The following is a 14867-nucleotide window of genomic DNA, read 5'->3' as shown; positions in this document are numbered from 1 at the left end:
GAAGGAATTCCAGTGCCGTTGATATGGTCACATCCCTCTCACACAGCTGTAGCGCCCAAAAACAAAAAAAGAACAGAAAAATGTGGATAAGCCCTAAAATCAAATCCGTCATTACCATTTTTATTATCTGTCTGTCTTTTTCACTTTCCAGAAGTCACACAACAACAACCTCAAACTTTGTCTTTGTCCCCCTCAATAATAACTTCTTTTGTTTTTTTAATAACCACTATTACTCATCCTCCCGTCTCTTCTCTCTCTCTCTCTCTCTCTCTCTGAGGCATTTCAACAAACAAGTACAGCTCGAAAAAGAATAAATATTTCTGATCTTTGACAGCAACGGGACTCTGAAAAAGACAGAAGCAATCGCAATGAGTTTCAGGGACGAATCTGAGGAGCTGAAGAAGCCGTTCCTCCACACGGGGAGCTGGTACCGAATGGGGTCCAGGCAGTCCAGCATCATGGGCTCCTCCGCCCAAATGATTCGCGACGGCTCCATCTCCGTCGTCCTCTGCGTCCTCATCGTCGCCCTCGGCCCCATCCAATTCGGATTCACCGTACGTATTTAACCAATTTCTCTCAACCAATATTCACACCTTGCTGAAAAATAGTGGGTCCCATATGGGCAAAAAGTCCCATATCACTTACCGTTTTGCACGAATCATGAAATTGGTTGTGCGATTTATACGTGTTTAAAGAATTATTCTTTCCCTTTACATTTTTTTTTTGCTCATTTTAACTTTTTTTTTATTTTTTTATTTTTTAAAAATTTTACAGTGTGGGTATTCTTCTCCTACGCAAGCCGAAATAATCGAGGACCTGCATCTCTCAATCTCAGAGGTGTGTCACTTTTTTGCTTCTCATTATGTTTCTTTTCCTTATCTTTTGTGTGCTATTGATTGACACTGTTTTATTGGGGAAAAAAAAATCAGTTCTCTGTATTTGGTTCATTGTCAAATGTGGGTGCCATGATTGGAGCAATTGCAAGTGGTCAAATTGCAGAGTACATTGGGCGTAAAGGGGTATTATACATTTCATTGAATTTTCTTTTCTTTTCTTTTCTTTTGCATTCACATTGTTATATGCTTAAAAGCTTTTCAATATTTGCAATATTATTTTTGCTGATTGGAAAAGTATCTGTTTGCTGCTTTGTTTTGCTGAATTGCAGTCACTTATGATTGCTGCAATTCCTAATATAATCGGATGGCTAGCAATATCCTTTGCCAAAGTGAGTGATCACTGATTACTTGATCATCTTCTTGGTATTACATTGTTTACAAGCTTTTTATGTTGCATTTATGCCGCATTTTGTAGGATGTGTCGTTTTTATACATGGGAAGGTTGTTGGAAGGATTTGGCGTCGGTATTATATCTTACACGGTAACATTGAAGCACCTCATTTCTTATTATATAGATGTAATCCTTCAATGGAATTAATTAGTGTGATTATTATGTTTAGGTACCAGTATATATAGCTGAGATATCACCACAAAACATGAGGGGATCCCTTGGGTCTGTTAACCAGGTTGGTTTGGTTGAATTTACATGTTTCTCAACTCGGTTATTGTTGCTGCTTTTGTTATTAAAGATATTGAAGTAAATTGATTTCTTGCTTCTATAGCTCGCGGTGACTACTGGAATAATGCTGGCTTATCTATTGGGTCTGTTTGTCAACTGGAGGGTGCTTGCAGTTTTAGGTAAGAGCTTAGGACGCCATACTGTGGGCTTTTCCTCCAAAGTAGTGAATGTTGTTTGGCCAACAAAATCATTTATAACCCTTTGAAGTACTTAAAAAGGCTTTTCCTCTGTTAATTATTTTATAGTCTTTGTTGTACATGACGTTAATAATCTATGAAATGCATTGATACATGTGTGGATTGAATTAAAGAAACTTGCACAAATCATTGCAGGAATTTTGCCATGTACAATATTGATACCTGGCTTGTTTTTCATACCAGAATCTCCTCGGTGGCTGGTAAGAATCATATAATAAATATTGTATTGATTGGATTCTGATATCTTTTTATCTTTGCTGATTTTCTCCTGCATGTCTTTTCTTTACCCTTTTTTTATGGTTGGGGGGGGGGGGGGGGGAAACAGGCCAAGATGGGGATGACCGAAGAATTTGAAGCCTCATTGCAAGTTTTACGGGGTTTTGATACAGACATTTCTACTGAAGTGAATGAAATCAAGGTATTGAATGTTCTACCAGTTAATTCTCAAATCCAACATGACTATAAACTTAGTGAAATACGTTCAGCATCATAAAGTTCTGGATGACACTAACAATCTTATTGCACAAGTGCAACTTCAATTCTCTTTCTAACATTACCATCATTTATTATTGATGTAATTTTTACAGAGATCTGTAGCATCAACAAGCAAAAGAACCACAATCCGGTTTTCAGATCTCAAGAGAAAGAGATACTGGTTTCCTTTAACGGTAGACTGGTTTGTTTTAAAAGAATTATTTAATTTTTGTAAGGTTTTTTTCTGTTCTTTTAATCTAGAATCCCCTTCTGATGGATTACTACCGTATGCTGCAGATAGGAATTGGATTACTTGTGCTACAGCAACTCAGTGGTATCAATGGTGTTTTTTTCTATTCAAGTAACATCTTTGCAAGTGCTGGTTAGACCAAAATCTCTTTGGGCTTTGAACTGTTATTATATTATTCATTATAGCTTTAAATTAAGATTCTGATAGATTCTTATCTTGCATGGAGACTTAAAATGTCTGAAGCATGCATTTTTTACATGATAGTATGCATTTGGGTATGATATATTTGTAGGACAAATCTGATGTTGGACATCTATCCAATAAGCATTTTCCACAAAAGGGGAAAGAAACACGTGTTGTTTGTTTGTAATTGCCTAATATTTTCTTCCTGCTTCCCTGTGTTAAAAGGACGATTTAATGTGAGTGAATTACCTATGTTAAGGTCACTAATTTCCGTACCCAATTTACCTTTTCACACTGGAACTCTCACCCTACCTAATACATCCTTAGTGGATCAGTGGTACAAATTGACCAAGGTTTCTTACTATAGTCATGCTACAATGTTGAAGGTGGCTTGCATTCCATTATTTTACCTTGATGTTTAATCAGCTGCTATGAATATAAACAGGGCTATCATCAAGTAATGTTGCAACTCTTGGACTTGGGGTTATACAGGTAAGATTTGACCCAATACATACAATTGTGTGCTTCTTCGTGTAGATATCCAAACATTGCAAAATAAGTTCTTATTTGAGTTGCTTAAAATAGGCCTTCATTTCTGTAGGTTCTTGCTACTGGGATCACAACTTGGTTGGTGGACAAAGCTGGCCGCAAGCTGCTTCTTATTGTACGGCGGAACTTCTTTTTTTTTTTCTTCCTTAAAATGGTTATTTGTGTACATGGCCTGGAGAAAAATTATAAAATCCAAAATCACATGCACAGATATCATCTACTGGAATGACTCTGAGCCTTCTCCTTGTTGCAATTGCATTTTATCTAGAGGTAGGTCTTTTTTCCCCCAGTATTTTATACGTATAAGTCTTTTCATTTACCTAGGGCTTATAAAGCAGGCATGACATGTACCTATCATGTTTAAATTCCATTTTAATTCTTTCTTTTCCCTTCTTCACCAATACCAGGACATTGTATCAGAAGATTCTAGCATTTTTGGGATACTGTCACTCGTAGGGCTTGTGGTATGGTTTCTCATATGCAGTGTTATGTATATAGTTTGTACTCTTCAAGGATTTTTCAGTCTGTTTGATCAACTTTAACCACAGGCTTTGGTGATTTCATTCTCTCTGGGGGTTGGAGCTATTCCTTGGCTTATAATGTCTGAGGTTTGCAATCGTCACTATTTTAATCATAATAAGAAAATTTTAAGTACTTCCAGTTGCTTAAGTTTTCACTTGTGCTGATGATTAATATTAGTCATTCTCTGGATGGCTAAAATTAGCCCAAGAGTTTATGTTAGTTATTCGTTGGTTACTAAATTATGGTTATGAGCTTTGGCATGAGTGAGGTTAGTTGAGTTGAGTTGAATATCTTTGTTCATTGATGAGATAAAGAAAACATTACACTGACCTTCCCTCTTCCCTCGGTTAGTTGATGATACCAGGATCTCCCTTGTATTTGCAGAAATTTTATTTAGCTTTCTTATCATTGTTAAGTACGAGGAATGGTTGTTGTGCTGGATGTAGGGTCTATAATCTGCAATTACAGGTAAAGGTTTCAGTTTTGTAGAAAGTGCCAGAAATGGTGAATGTGATTTTCTTGATGATGTTGGTTATTGGATGAACTTTTGAGTTCAGTGATAGAGATGAGTAAAGGATTGAGGATGAAGACAAGAACAATGGTATCTCTTGAGCTGACAACTCTACTAGGGACATATACTTGTAATTTCAGAAGTATAAGGGAGGTCTTTGTGTATTTATCTAGGCCCTGGGGCCAGGGGAGATTCTCCCTAATTTAAGCTACAAAATATAGATTCATAGAACCTCAATGTTTTAATTTTTCTGCATCATCAGAAGGGTAAAAAAAGTTTAAATGTTTGAAATATGCATTGAGGTTGATGAACTCAGAATTTTCCTGTAGATAAGATGTCTATTTGTATATCTTTTAGAATAGAAAAAAAATTGAAATGGATTTGCTTTGAAGTGCTTATTTGTTTATTTTTTTTGGGCACCCAACTTGCTCATTTCAGATACTTCCCGTGAACATTAAGGGCCTTGCTGGCAGCATAGCAACATTGGCAAATTGGCTAACATCTTGGGCGATCACAATGACTGCAAACTTACTCTTGACTTGGAATAGTGGAGGTATACATTTTTGTGTGTGCATGTGCATGTGTGTGTCATGTTTTTACTGATATGATTCATTCGTTACAACAGGTACCTTCACGATTTACACATTGGTTTCTGCTTTTACTGTTGTCTTTGTGTCACTTTGGGTTCCTGAAACTAAAGGAAGAACTCTGGAAGAGATTCAATCGTCGTTTAGATGAACTTTGTTGCTCAAGCATGTATTTATCTTAAACTGGTCTTGAAGCCAATATCATGCTGCAAGCGTCACATGCAGGTGCAGAGATCATCTACATAATTTCTCTCGAACCATTTTGTATGTTATTTATAGGGTATCATGTATAGACAATAGTCTCTCAGCAGTTGCTCTATGGAGTCGGATATAATAAAAGTAAATGAAAGGAAAATTTATTCAAATCTTGAAACAATCTTAGCTTCGCTTATTGAAATGTTAAACACTTAAAACTATATTGTTCTTTGTTGAACTTTAACACTGAGCTTGGCACAGAGTACAGATAATGTATACTTACTATTGGTATTATCACTTTTGGGCTTTATTTGTGTGCAAGGAGGCAAGGAATTGCTTCAGATACCTATTGTAAACAAAAGGTCGTTCGAGGTGAACCAAGTGACCAGCCTTCAATATGCCTTGAAATGATGCATTTTCTCGAAGTTGCCTGTAATCACATTATTTAAAATCATTTTAGTTTGTGCAACTTTAAGGCTTTAAATTAATACTTCTCTTGATTACAGTGGCCGCAATAGGATCCATAGCTTATGTAGATTGACCTATTAATTGGGTAATTAGATGCATCAACAAAAGATCAAGAATTTATCCACTCATACAGGAGTCCTCCGTCCTCACTCCTCCTATAGTAAGATCCACACCTCTTGTGAGAGGAGGAAGGACTCATGTCATAGGAATGAATAATTTCTCAAATAGACCTGCTATCTAAATAGCCCAAATTTAGTGTTGTGATCTCAATAGGGAGTTATTAGACCTACGCTTTCATGTTTTGGGCAAGCTTCAGGTTGAAAATCTGATCATTCTCACCCCATAAGAGATGTATCTTCTGCAAAAATATGCAAGTGCTACAAGGCTATAATTTCTGGAAAAAAAAAAAAAAAAAAAACACTAACAACATGCAAGTACATATAAACATTAGATCTAAAATACCTGGGGAAAATTGGGAACCTTGGTATCCTTGTTGCTAATGACTAAGCCTTCTAGGAGTTCACCTCTCTCCTTCCTGTTGGTGAACATCACCTGTAATGCTTATATCAATGTTAATGTTTATATTTCATCTAGTATTCCAATTTGATGTCAAGGGTTAGTATGTCCACCAAAAGTTATGTTATCATTCTCGGGTCTTCATCTAATTGGATGCTTACTCTAATTTCTTTCATGATTTTATTATTATGTCATACATACTTTATAGATTATACGCAACATTTATTCATTAACCTTGGATAAAATACACTATTCAAATGCCGTTGCCAATATAATAATTAAGTAACATATACATTAATTTGAAGGAATTTCCTTCAAAGTTCAAACTGCTAAGTGATGATAGAGAAGATTAACAATGGCACCACGTGGAAACCAGGGAGCTCCAAAGACTCTATATTTTATTCTATACCCTTTGGCAATTCATAAGAAGTCCATTTTATTAAAATGCACTCCCCAACCCCAGCCCAAAAGTTTTCAAATAAATTTCACATTCCTCTTTAAAATTCAATAATATTCATTTGAATAAAGAGTCCCTTTAATAAAAATAATATGTGACCTCCTTTTTTGTCAAAAAATAGAACGAGTCTCCTATTTCCAACTAGAATTACTTAAATGAAGAAAGGAAGTCAACACAGCATGCATTTAAATTCCTAGTCAAATATAGCAATAGCTTTTACCTCCTATCAGTTATCAACATTTATCCATTAACAAACAAAGATTAGAACTCATAATATTATGGGCCCGTCTTTGCCCAAACCCAGCATCCAAAAACAAAGACAACAACTATTAATAAATGCATGCAAATTAGTTCACAAATATCGGCCCGCATTTATAGGTTCAAAAGCAAAAATCTTGTGGCTGGAGGGTAAGTTACGTCGGGAAAAATTAATTAGGGACGTAATTAGCATAACCTGTATAGCAAAATTTTATATGATACAGCAGATTGTAGAAAATAATGCAGCAGAAGGTAAGAATGACACAACATACTATAGATTGGTAAGCCTTTCTGTAAAAAGCGAATCAAAAGGAACCCAAACTCCAACTTGGACAACCTTGTTATTGGGCTAAGCCATCAAAGTTGTGCATTCTAGAGAATGGGCCTAAGAGCATCCACAGCAGTGGATCTAAAAATTTAGCTTTTTAGCTCCACAAAAAGTTATTTTATCTATTCATTTTGCAAAACATGCTGTAGCAGTGGATCTATTTTAACTTTCAACGCAATAAAATAATATAAACATCACAATAAAATAATACATCTTCTACAATAAAATAATACAAATACACAGTCACCACAAACCAAACCCAGGAACCCGAAACTCCAACAACCCAAAACTGAAACTCACCTCGCCGGTACGCTGAAACCCACCACACCAATACGCCGGAACCCACACCGAGACGCCGAAACCCACCACGCCGAGACGCCGGAACCCACGCTGAGACGCCGAAACCCACGCCGAGACGCCGAAACACACCACGAAGCCCACCACGCCGAGACGCCGAAACCCACCACGAAGCCCACCACGCCGATACGCCGAAACCCACCACACCCATACGCCGGAACCCACACCGAGACGCCGAAACCCACCACGCCAAGACGCCGAAACACACCACGAAGCCCACCACGCCGAGACGCCGAAACCCACCACGCCGATACGCCGAAACCCATGCCGGTATGCCGAAACCCACCACTCCGATCCACAAGCAAGCACTCCAGTCCACGGAAAGCCACTTCAATCCACGAGGCCGGAGCACAATCCACAACCCAACGACGATGAGCTTCAGAGAGGGCGGTGAGCTTCAGAGAAGGAGAGACTGAAATGGATGAGCTTTCCGGAGTGACTGAAGCGAGGAGAGAGAGCGTGAAATGAAAGCCAGGAGCAGGGAGTCGAATGATAAGGATCTATTGATCCTTAATGTTCTTTCACCCTTTTAACCCTTGTAGTTCTTCGAGGGAACTAGGCCTCCAATAGTAACTCAAAGAGAACTATTCAATGTATAATTCTTCAACTAAATCCATATTACAATCAGGTAAGTCTTATACTCTATTCACTAACTAACAGAGTACAACCACTGCTACTAACAGAGTACAACCCATTACAGCTTAATACAAGTCTTAACCAACTAACTAAGTACAAGCTTCTAATACATGTCTTAACCAACTAACTAACTCTGTAACTAACTCTTTACCAGTATTCATTGCATAAGAATGCTACAGTAGTGTATTGTACCTGCAGAATCTGTTGTACCTCTTCATCATCTTTATAACATGCCTTAAGCTCATCAATCCAAGTAGGAGTAGGAAAGGAAAGAAGAAACAAGCTGCAAGGACTGTCAACCTGAGAATCAATGCAAAATAGACTGACACTTGAATCTGCACATTGTTCATCCAAAACTTCTTTCTCACATTTTCTAGATAATGCATCAGCTACCACATTATCTTTTCCTTGCTTGTAAGAAATGAGAAATGAGTAACCAAGTAGCTTTGTAATCCATCTTTGTTGCATAGGAGTGCCAATTCTCCGCTCCAACAGATACTTCAAAATCTGATGATCGGTTTTAATCACAAAAGGCTTCCCTAACAAATATGGTCTCCATTTTTTAACTGCAGTAACCAAGGCTAGTAACTCCTTTTCATAAGTTGACAAATGAATACTCTTTCCCTTCAAAGCCTGGCTGTGAAAAGCAATTGGTCTACCTTGCTGCATCAACACAGCCCCAATCCCAAAGCCCGAAGCATCACATTCCACCAAAAAAGGTTGAGAAAAATCAGGTAAGGCCAGCACAGAGGGTTGAGAGACAGCCTCCTTAAGATTATGGAAGGCTTGGTTAGCTTGAGCAGTCCACTCAAAGGCATCTTTCTTGAGCAGATCAGTCAGGGGTGAGGCAATTGAACCATAATTCCTGATGAATTTCCTGTAATAACTAGTTAATCCCAAAAAACCCCCTCAAAGCTTTCACTGATGTAGGAATGGGCCACTCTAACATGGCTGCAGTCTTCTTAGGATCAGTTTTGACATCATTACCAGATATAACATGCCCCAAATACTCCACCTCAGAGCAAGCAAAAGTACACTTGCTTCTCTTTGCAAAAAGCTTATGATCAAACAACACTTGTAAAACAGATTTGAGATGTAATACATGAGTAGTCATATCTCTACTGTAAACAAGAATATTATCAAAAAATACAAGCACAAATTTCCTAAGAAATGGCTTAAACACATCATTCATGAGAGATTGAAAAATTGATGGAGCATTAGTTAGCCCAAATGGCATAACTAAGAACTCATAATGACCTTCATGGGTTCTAAAAGCTGTTTTCTCAATATCCTTCTCCCTTATTCGAATTTGATGATACCTAGATCTTAAGTCCAACTTAGAGAATACCCAAGCACCACTCAATTCATCTAGAAGCTCATCTACCACAGGTATAGGAAACTTGTCTTTCACAGTATCATTGTTAAGAGCCCTATAATCCACACACATCCTCCAACTACCATCTGCTTTCCTAACTAGTAACACAGGAGAAGCAAATGGACTTTGACTGTTTCTAATAGAACCTGAAGTAAGTAGGTCCTTAACAATATTTTCAATTTCAGTTTTCTGGTAATAGGGATACCTGTAAGGCCTCTGACAGATTGGTTGGGTTCCAGGTTTGAGAATGATCTGGTGTTCATGACCTCTACAAGGAGGTAAGCCCTTAGGTTCCTCAAAAACTGCAGCAAACTCTTCTAACACAGGTTGCACCATTGGATGAACTAACTGTTGTGTAGGGGAAGAATCTAAATGCTGGGAAACAATCTGCAAAAGCAAACCTTTTTGAACTGGTTGTTTAAAGAACTGATCACCATCTTGTATGACTGAACCTTTGGATTTGACACCCTTTAACCACATCTTATTCCCTTGGTACATGAATTCCATCTCCAAATGTTTAAAATCCCAACTGATGAGACCAAGGGTGCTCAACCATTGAGTGCCCAAAACCACATCACAACCCCCTAAACTCAAAACATGCAGATCCACCAAGAAATCCTTACCTTGCATCTGGATTAACAAGTCTCTACATTCACCCTTTGTTCTGATCAAATCACCATTAGCCACCCTCACCTCCAAGATCTTTGTAGTGTCTACAACCACTTGTAGAGTTCTAACCAACCCCGAATCCAGGAAGTTGTGAGAACTACCAGTGTCCAACAAAATTATAGCCCAATGTCCTTTAATTTGACCCAAGACCCTCATAGTACCTGGGGAAGGACAGCCTATCAAAGCATACAAAGTGATGTCAGCTTGATTCAACTGAAATTCTGCCTTATCATCCACTTCTACAGCTTCACCATGGTTGACCTCTTGCACTTCTTCTATCATGAACAACTTAAGACCCTTACATTTGTGTTTAGGCTGCCATTTCTCATCACAGTAATAACAAAGACCTTTTTTTCTTCTTTCTTCCATCTGAGTTGAAGTAATCTTCTGTATAGGAACTCTTGTCTTAGACTCACTCTTACTGTCATACTTTTCTGTTGATGGTTCTTGCCAATTGCTTTGGCTAGACTCAGAAAAAGGCCTATAGACCTTCTTGCAAGTGGTCAGATACTCTTCTTGAATTTTGGCTAACCCAAAGGCAACACTCAAAGTTCTTGGATTTTGCATCCTCACTGCTAATCTAACTTCATCTCTTAAGCCACTCAAAAAAAAACTGAGCTTGTGAGGTTCAGATAAGTTTCTAATTCTGTTACTTAGCATCTCAAATTGACTCTTGTAAACAGCCACAGTTGTAGTTTGCTTCAATTTGGTCAAGGCTTCCATGGGATCATCATACGATGAAGGTCCAAATCTCACTTGAATGGCCCTAATGAAAGTCTCCCAAGAATCCAAGGATCTCTCACAATCTTGGAACCAAATTAATGCCTCACCATCAAGATGATAAGAAGCATTCAAGATTTTTTCTTCCTCGGGTATACCATAGTAACGAAAGAATTGCACAGCCCTAAAGATCCAAGCAGCAGGATCACCTCCACTAAATCTAGGAAACTCTAACCTAATAGGTCTAGGAATTAGGGCACCTACCTCAGGTCTCAGATGGCGCAATGGCTGTTGCAGCACCTCAGTTTCAGGGGGGTGATTTTCTTGATAATGATGATTTTCTGGATGATGAACTGGACCCTCTTGCTGATTAACTTGTTGATGCACTGCTGGTAACCTTTCATCCATCATAGCTTGCATCTCTCTGAAATTGGTATCCAGTTGTTCCAATCTTCTTGAAATAATTTCCATGGTAGAAGCATGATCATCCAGCCTCTGTTCTATCAATGAAACAGAATCGCTTAGAAGAGAATACCTTGTTTCTTGCACCATGGCTGAACCGGCTCTGATACCAAATGATAAAGATCTATTGATCCTTAATGTTCTTTCACCCTTTTAACCCTTGTAGTTCTTCGAGGGAACTAGGCCTCCAATAGTAACTCAAAGAGAACTATTCAATGTATTATTCTTCAACTAAATCCATATTACAATAAGGTAAGTCTTATACTCTATTCACTAACTAACAGAGTACAACCACTGCTACTAACAGAGTACAACCCATTACAGCTTAATACAAGTCTTAACCAACTAACTAAGTACAAGCTTCTAATACATGTCTTAACCAACTAACTAACTCTGTAACTAACTCTTTACCAGTATTCATTGCATAAGAATGCTACAGTAGTGTATTGTACTAGAGTCTTAACATCGAATAAAATAGTATTTTTTTTTTTTATAACTTTCAGCTACAGTGCTCATGTATTGATACATGAGCACTGTAGCGCAAAGCTAAAAAAATTTAGCTTTGCCTCCACTGCTGTATATGGAATTTTGTGGTTTGAGTGGAGCTAAAATAGCAATATAGCTATTTAGCTCCACTGCTGTGAATGCTCTAAGTGGCTACTTGTTGCTACCTTTGGGATCTCAAATAGTGGGTTTGTTATAAGAGGGAGGGAAAATGTAGTCTATTGATGCATGCATTAAATAGAAAAAATTTATTTTACCATTAAGATTTTATTTCTTAAATCTAATTAATGGTGTACAAAATACTATTTTATTAAAAGAAATTTAAATGACCTAACATTAGATAGATCTTGAAATTTTTAACTTGAACTGGAGACATCCTAGTACATTCAACTTAAAATTTTTTTTTTTTTTTTTCATTCATATTCTTCTAAAATAATATTTTATTACTTTGATAAATTTATTTAATTATCTAAAAGAATCAAAAAAATGATTGGTGCACTTGTTCAAAACAGTAAAATAAACTCTCCTACATATTTGACTATTATGGATCTTTTATTAATTGAGTCCTAGATAATTATCCAAAATAATGAAATAAATGTTATTTTATTTTATAAAAGAACGGCATTCTTGAAACTATTAGTTCCAAATTATGAAGATTCTATACATTAACATAGAATGAAAATTGATCAATCTAGTCTTCTAGTTAAATTGATTACGAACTTATAGTTTAGAAAATGATATCGTGTTTAATTATTGAAGTGGTTAATAGACTGCTGTGCAAGGATGCTAGTTGAACCTAATTCTCCTTGTAGTTCCTTCACAAAAAGTATGTGAACTGATTACGTACCCCAAAAAACGTAGGTAACATAACGGAACTGCACGTTATATATGTTGCTTAATATAATTGTTACAGTCATATTTTTTGTAATTGACTAATCCTTTGATAAAATGCATTTTACTTATAATTGGATAAATCTAAGTTAGACTTAATAAATTAAGAAATATGTTGTTCAAGTATATCAAGTGTTTGTATTAAAAACATGAAGATTAGTCCAAGAAACAAGTGAAGAAAAACTGTTTCATTAAGTCTTGACAGATAGTTCGACAGATACTACTATCGAATTAAATGAGAAGTTCAATAGATGGCTCGACGGAAATTCGATTTATCGAGAATTACGATTTTCTGATTTCCAGATCTAAAATTCGGCCCAAATTTATGTATTTGTTTAGAGTTTATTTTCTTACAACCCTAGACATATATAAGACTTATTTTAAGAGCCGTTACATACGGATATAGAGACCAAGAGTTTATTTTTCTCTGTGAGAAACTATTACGTTTGTACGCCATAGGGTTTTATAACCAAGTGCTTCCTGATCTTCATTGTTGATAAAGTGAAGAACTTTGCAGTCAACAACATTCATTCAAGTTGCTGGAGTTAGTTACGTACTGGATTTGTGCAAAAGGGTTAATCACAGATTGAAGATTTGTGCATCAAAAGAAAAAAAGACTACTAGAAGATCAAGTCCAATTAGATATTGGAGCAAAAATTCGACTGTAGGTTGATATTTTGGGATAGGCCAGGGTAGTAGTAAGATTCATTATAATTGTAATCATTTGATTATTGATTAGTGAATTCTTGAGAATGGTGACCTTAAATTCATCTGGAAAGATTTTTGTCTTGTGAGAGGTTTTCTTCATTTGTCAACAAATTACAATATCAATCTAATTTTCGCTACATTTAGTTTAATTAGTGATTTATTTGTACCTTTATGATTTGCAAATAATTTAACCTAATTGGTGAACTTGGGTAATTAAATTAATTAATCGGGTCAAAGTATCTTAACTCAACAATAATCAACAATAACGGTGAAAGCAAGCAAGCAAACCTCAAGGAAGTCTTTGTGAAGGCGATCTGGGAACCACAGCTTTTTCTGAGCAGCGACAGAGAGAAGAGCTTTCAAATCCTTAACGGAAGTAGGCAACAACATCTCCGAAGACGAAGAGTAGCCAAGGTTTTGCAGCATTGTATCACTGATGGAGTCAGTCATCTCTATGACTGAACCAGACACCACCACGGCCTCAACCAAGTCTGCATGCTGCTCAGCCATTTTAAACGCTACCATCCCACCATAGCTAAACCCAACCACAGTGCACCTCTCCACCCCGAGCTTCCTTAACCCCGCAACCAAACACTCCGCTTGGAAACTCGGTGACCTGTCGGTTTTGTCAGTGATAGAGCCACCGAAGAAGAGGAGGTCCGGTATGTAAACTGAGTATTTTTTGGTTAGAGCAACAACCTGGAATAGCCAAGTGAATATGCCGTCAGAGAAGAAGCCGTGGACAAGGACCACCACGGGCTTGTCACCCTTTTTTGTGGGTTTCTTCTTCAGTGTCTCTAGGGGGACCCAGAAGTTCATGACCGTGCCTGGTTCGATCTCCACTGTGTAGGGTTTCACACCTGCCATCTTCATTAGCCCACGCAACATGGGCCTCAGTGCAACCACGTAGTTCACCATGCCAAGTTCTCTTTCTTTCACAGTTTTAAGTTCCTTTGTTTTCTTCTCTCTGTTGGTAACTGTTCTAGGAAAAAGCTTGAGATTTATAGTTAGAGTGAATAAAATAATAATAATTTAAAGCCTAGTGTGTTCTGGCAGAAAAACTGACAAGGTCATGTTAGTCCTCTCCCACAGCCTGCACACTGGTCCAGTTTCTAATAATTGCTCTTGCCCTTCAGTCCTGTAAACTCTCTCTTGAAAGTTGAAACCCTAAAACCAAACCCCAAAATGAATGTTGTTTTTTATGTGTAGTGTAGGACAGCAAGAGAGAGTGTTTTCTGTTTTGTGTGTGTCTGAGTTGACGTAGCTTGCTTGTCTGGAATCTTCCTGCAACCTCTCTAATTCCTAGATTAAGCCAATTAGAGAGTCTCTTAGAAGGGTTTAGGGAAAATAATCATAGATAGAGTTTGTTCTCTCAACCTTTTATCTCTTGTTGTGCTACAATGACATTGTTACTTTAGCCACTAAGGAAAGAGAGAGAGCCTGATGATATTGACACTCTTTTATCTTTTTCGTCT

The 14867-nt window shown here is 37.3% G+C and overlaps 2 protein-coding genes across 2 annotated transcripts; one reads left to right on the top strand and one right to left on the bottom strand.

Annotated features, from left to right (window-relative positions):
* Nucleotides 1-200: 200 nt before the first annotated feature.
* Nucleotides 201-5213, top strand: LOC142625751 (sugar transporter ERD6-like 6). Its single transcript, XM_075799461.1, has 18 exons — nucleotides 201-554; nucleotides 775-837; nucleotides 930-1019; nucleotides 1166-1225; nucleotides 1312-1377; nucleotides 1457-1522; nucleotides 1619-1694; nucleotides 1908-1972; nucleotides 2098-2190; nucleotides 2360-2440; nucleotides 2544-2628; nucleotides 3125-3171; nucleotides 3281-3343; nucleotides 3439-3498; nucleotides 3636-3692; nucleotides 3777-3836; nucleotides 4700-4814; nucleotides 4887-5213. Exons 1-18 carry the CDS (start codon nucleotides 369-371, stop codon nucleotides 4997-4999), a joined length of 1446 nt encoding a protein of 481 aa, XP_075655576.1. The 5' UTR covers nucleotides 201-368; the 3' UTR covers nucleotides 5000-5213.
* Nucleotides 5028-14361, bottom strand: LOC142625752 (uncharacterized). Its single transcript, XM_075799462.1, has 4 exons — nucleotides 13681-14361; nucleotides 5974-6063; nucleotides 5802-5869; nucleotides 5028-5473 (listed from the first exon to the last, which is right to left on the bottom strand). Exons 1-4 carry the CDS (start codon nucleotides 14308-14310, stop codon nucleotides 5338-5340), a joined length of 924 nt encoding a protein of 307 aa, XP_075655577.1. The 5' UTR covers nucleotides 14311-14361; the 3' UTR covers nucleotides 5028-5337.
* Nucleotides 14362-14867: the final 506 nt, after the last annotated feature.

Source organism: Castanea sativa, chromosome 2 (assembly GCF_040712315.1).
Source record: "Castanea sativa cultivar Marrone di Chiusa Pesio chromosome 2, ASM4071231v1".
In the NCBI taxonomy this organism is placed as follows: Eukaryota; Viridiplantae; Streptophyta; class Magnoliopsida; order Fagales; family Fagaceae; genus Castanea; species Castanea sativa.
Note: the sequence above shows the minus strand (reverse complement) of the source record. Positions and strands in the feature narration are given on the sequence as shown.

Excerpts from the sequence above, each read along its gene's own strand:
- LOC142625752 (XM_075799462.1), bottom strand. The coding sequence starts at position 14,310 with ATGGTGAACTACGTGGTTGCACTGAGGCCCATGTTGCGTGGGCTAATG. Across the intron at positions 6,064-13,680 it reads TTCACAAAGACTTCCTTGAG|GTGATGTTCACCAACAGGAA; the intron begins GTTTGCTTGCTT and ends TAAGCATTACAG. Across the intron at positions 5,474-5,801 it reads CTTGCCCAAAACATGAAAGC|GCAACTTCGAGAAAATGCAT; the intron begins GTAGGTCTAATA and ends ATGTGATTACAG.
- LOC142625751 (XM_075799461.1), top strand. The coding sequence starts at position 369 with ATGAGTTTCAGGGACGAATCTGAGGAGCTGAAGAAGCCGTTCCTCCAC. Across the intron at positions 3,344-3,438 it reads GCCGCAAGCTGCTTCTTATT|ATATCATCTACTGGAATGAC; the intron begins GTACGGCGGAAC and ends TCACATGCACAG. Across the intron at positions 3,693-3,776 it reads TGTCACTCGTAGGGCTTGTG|GCTTTGGTGATTTCATTCTC; the intron begins GTATGGTTTCTC and ends CTTTAACCACAG.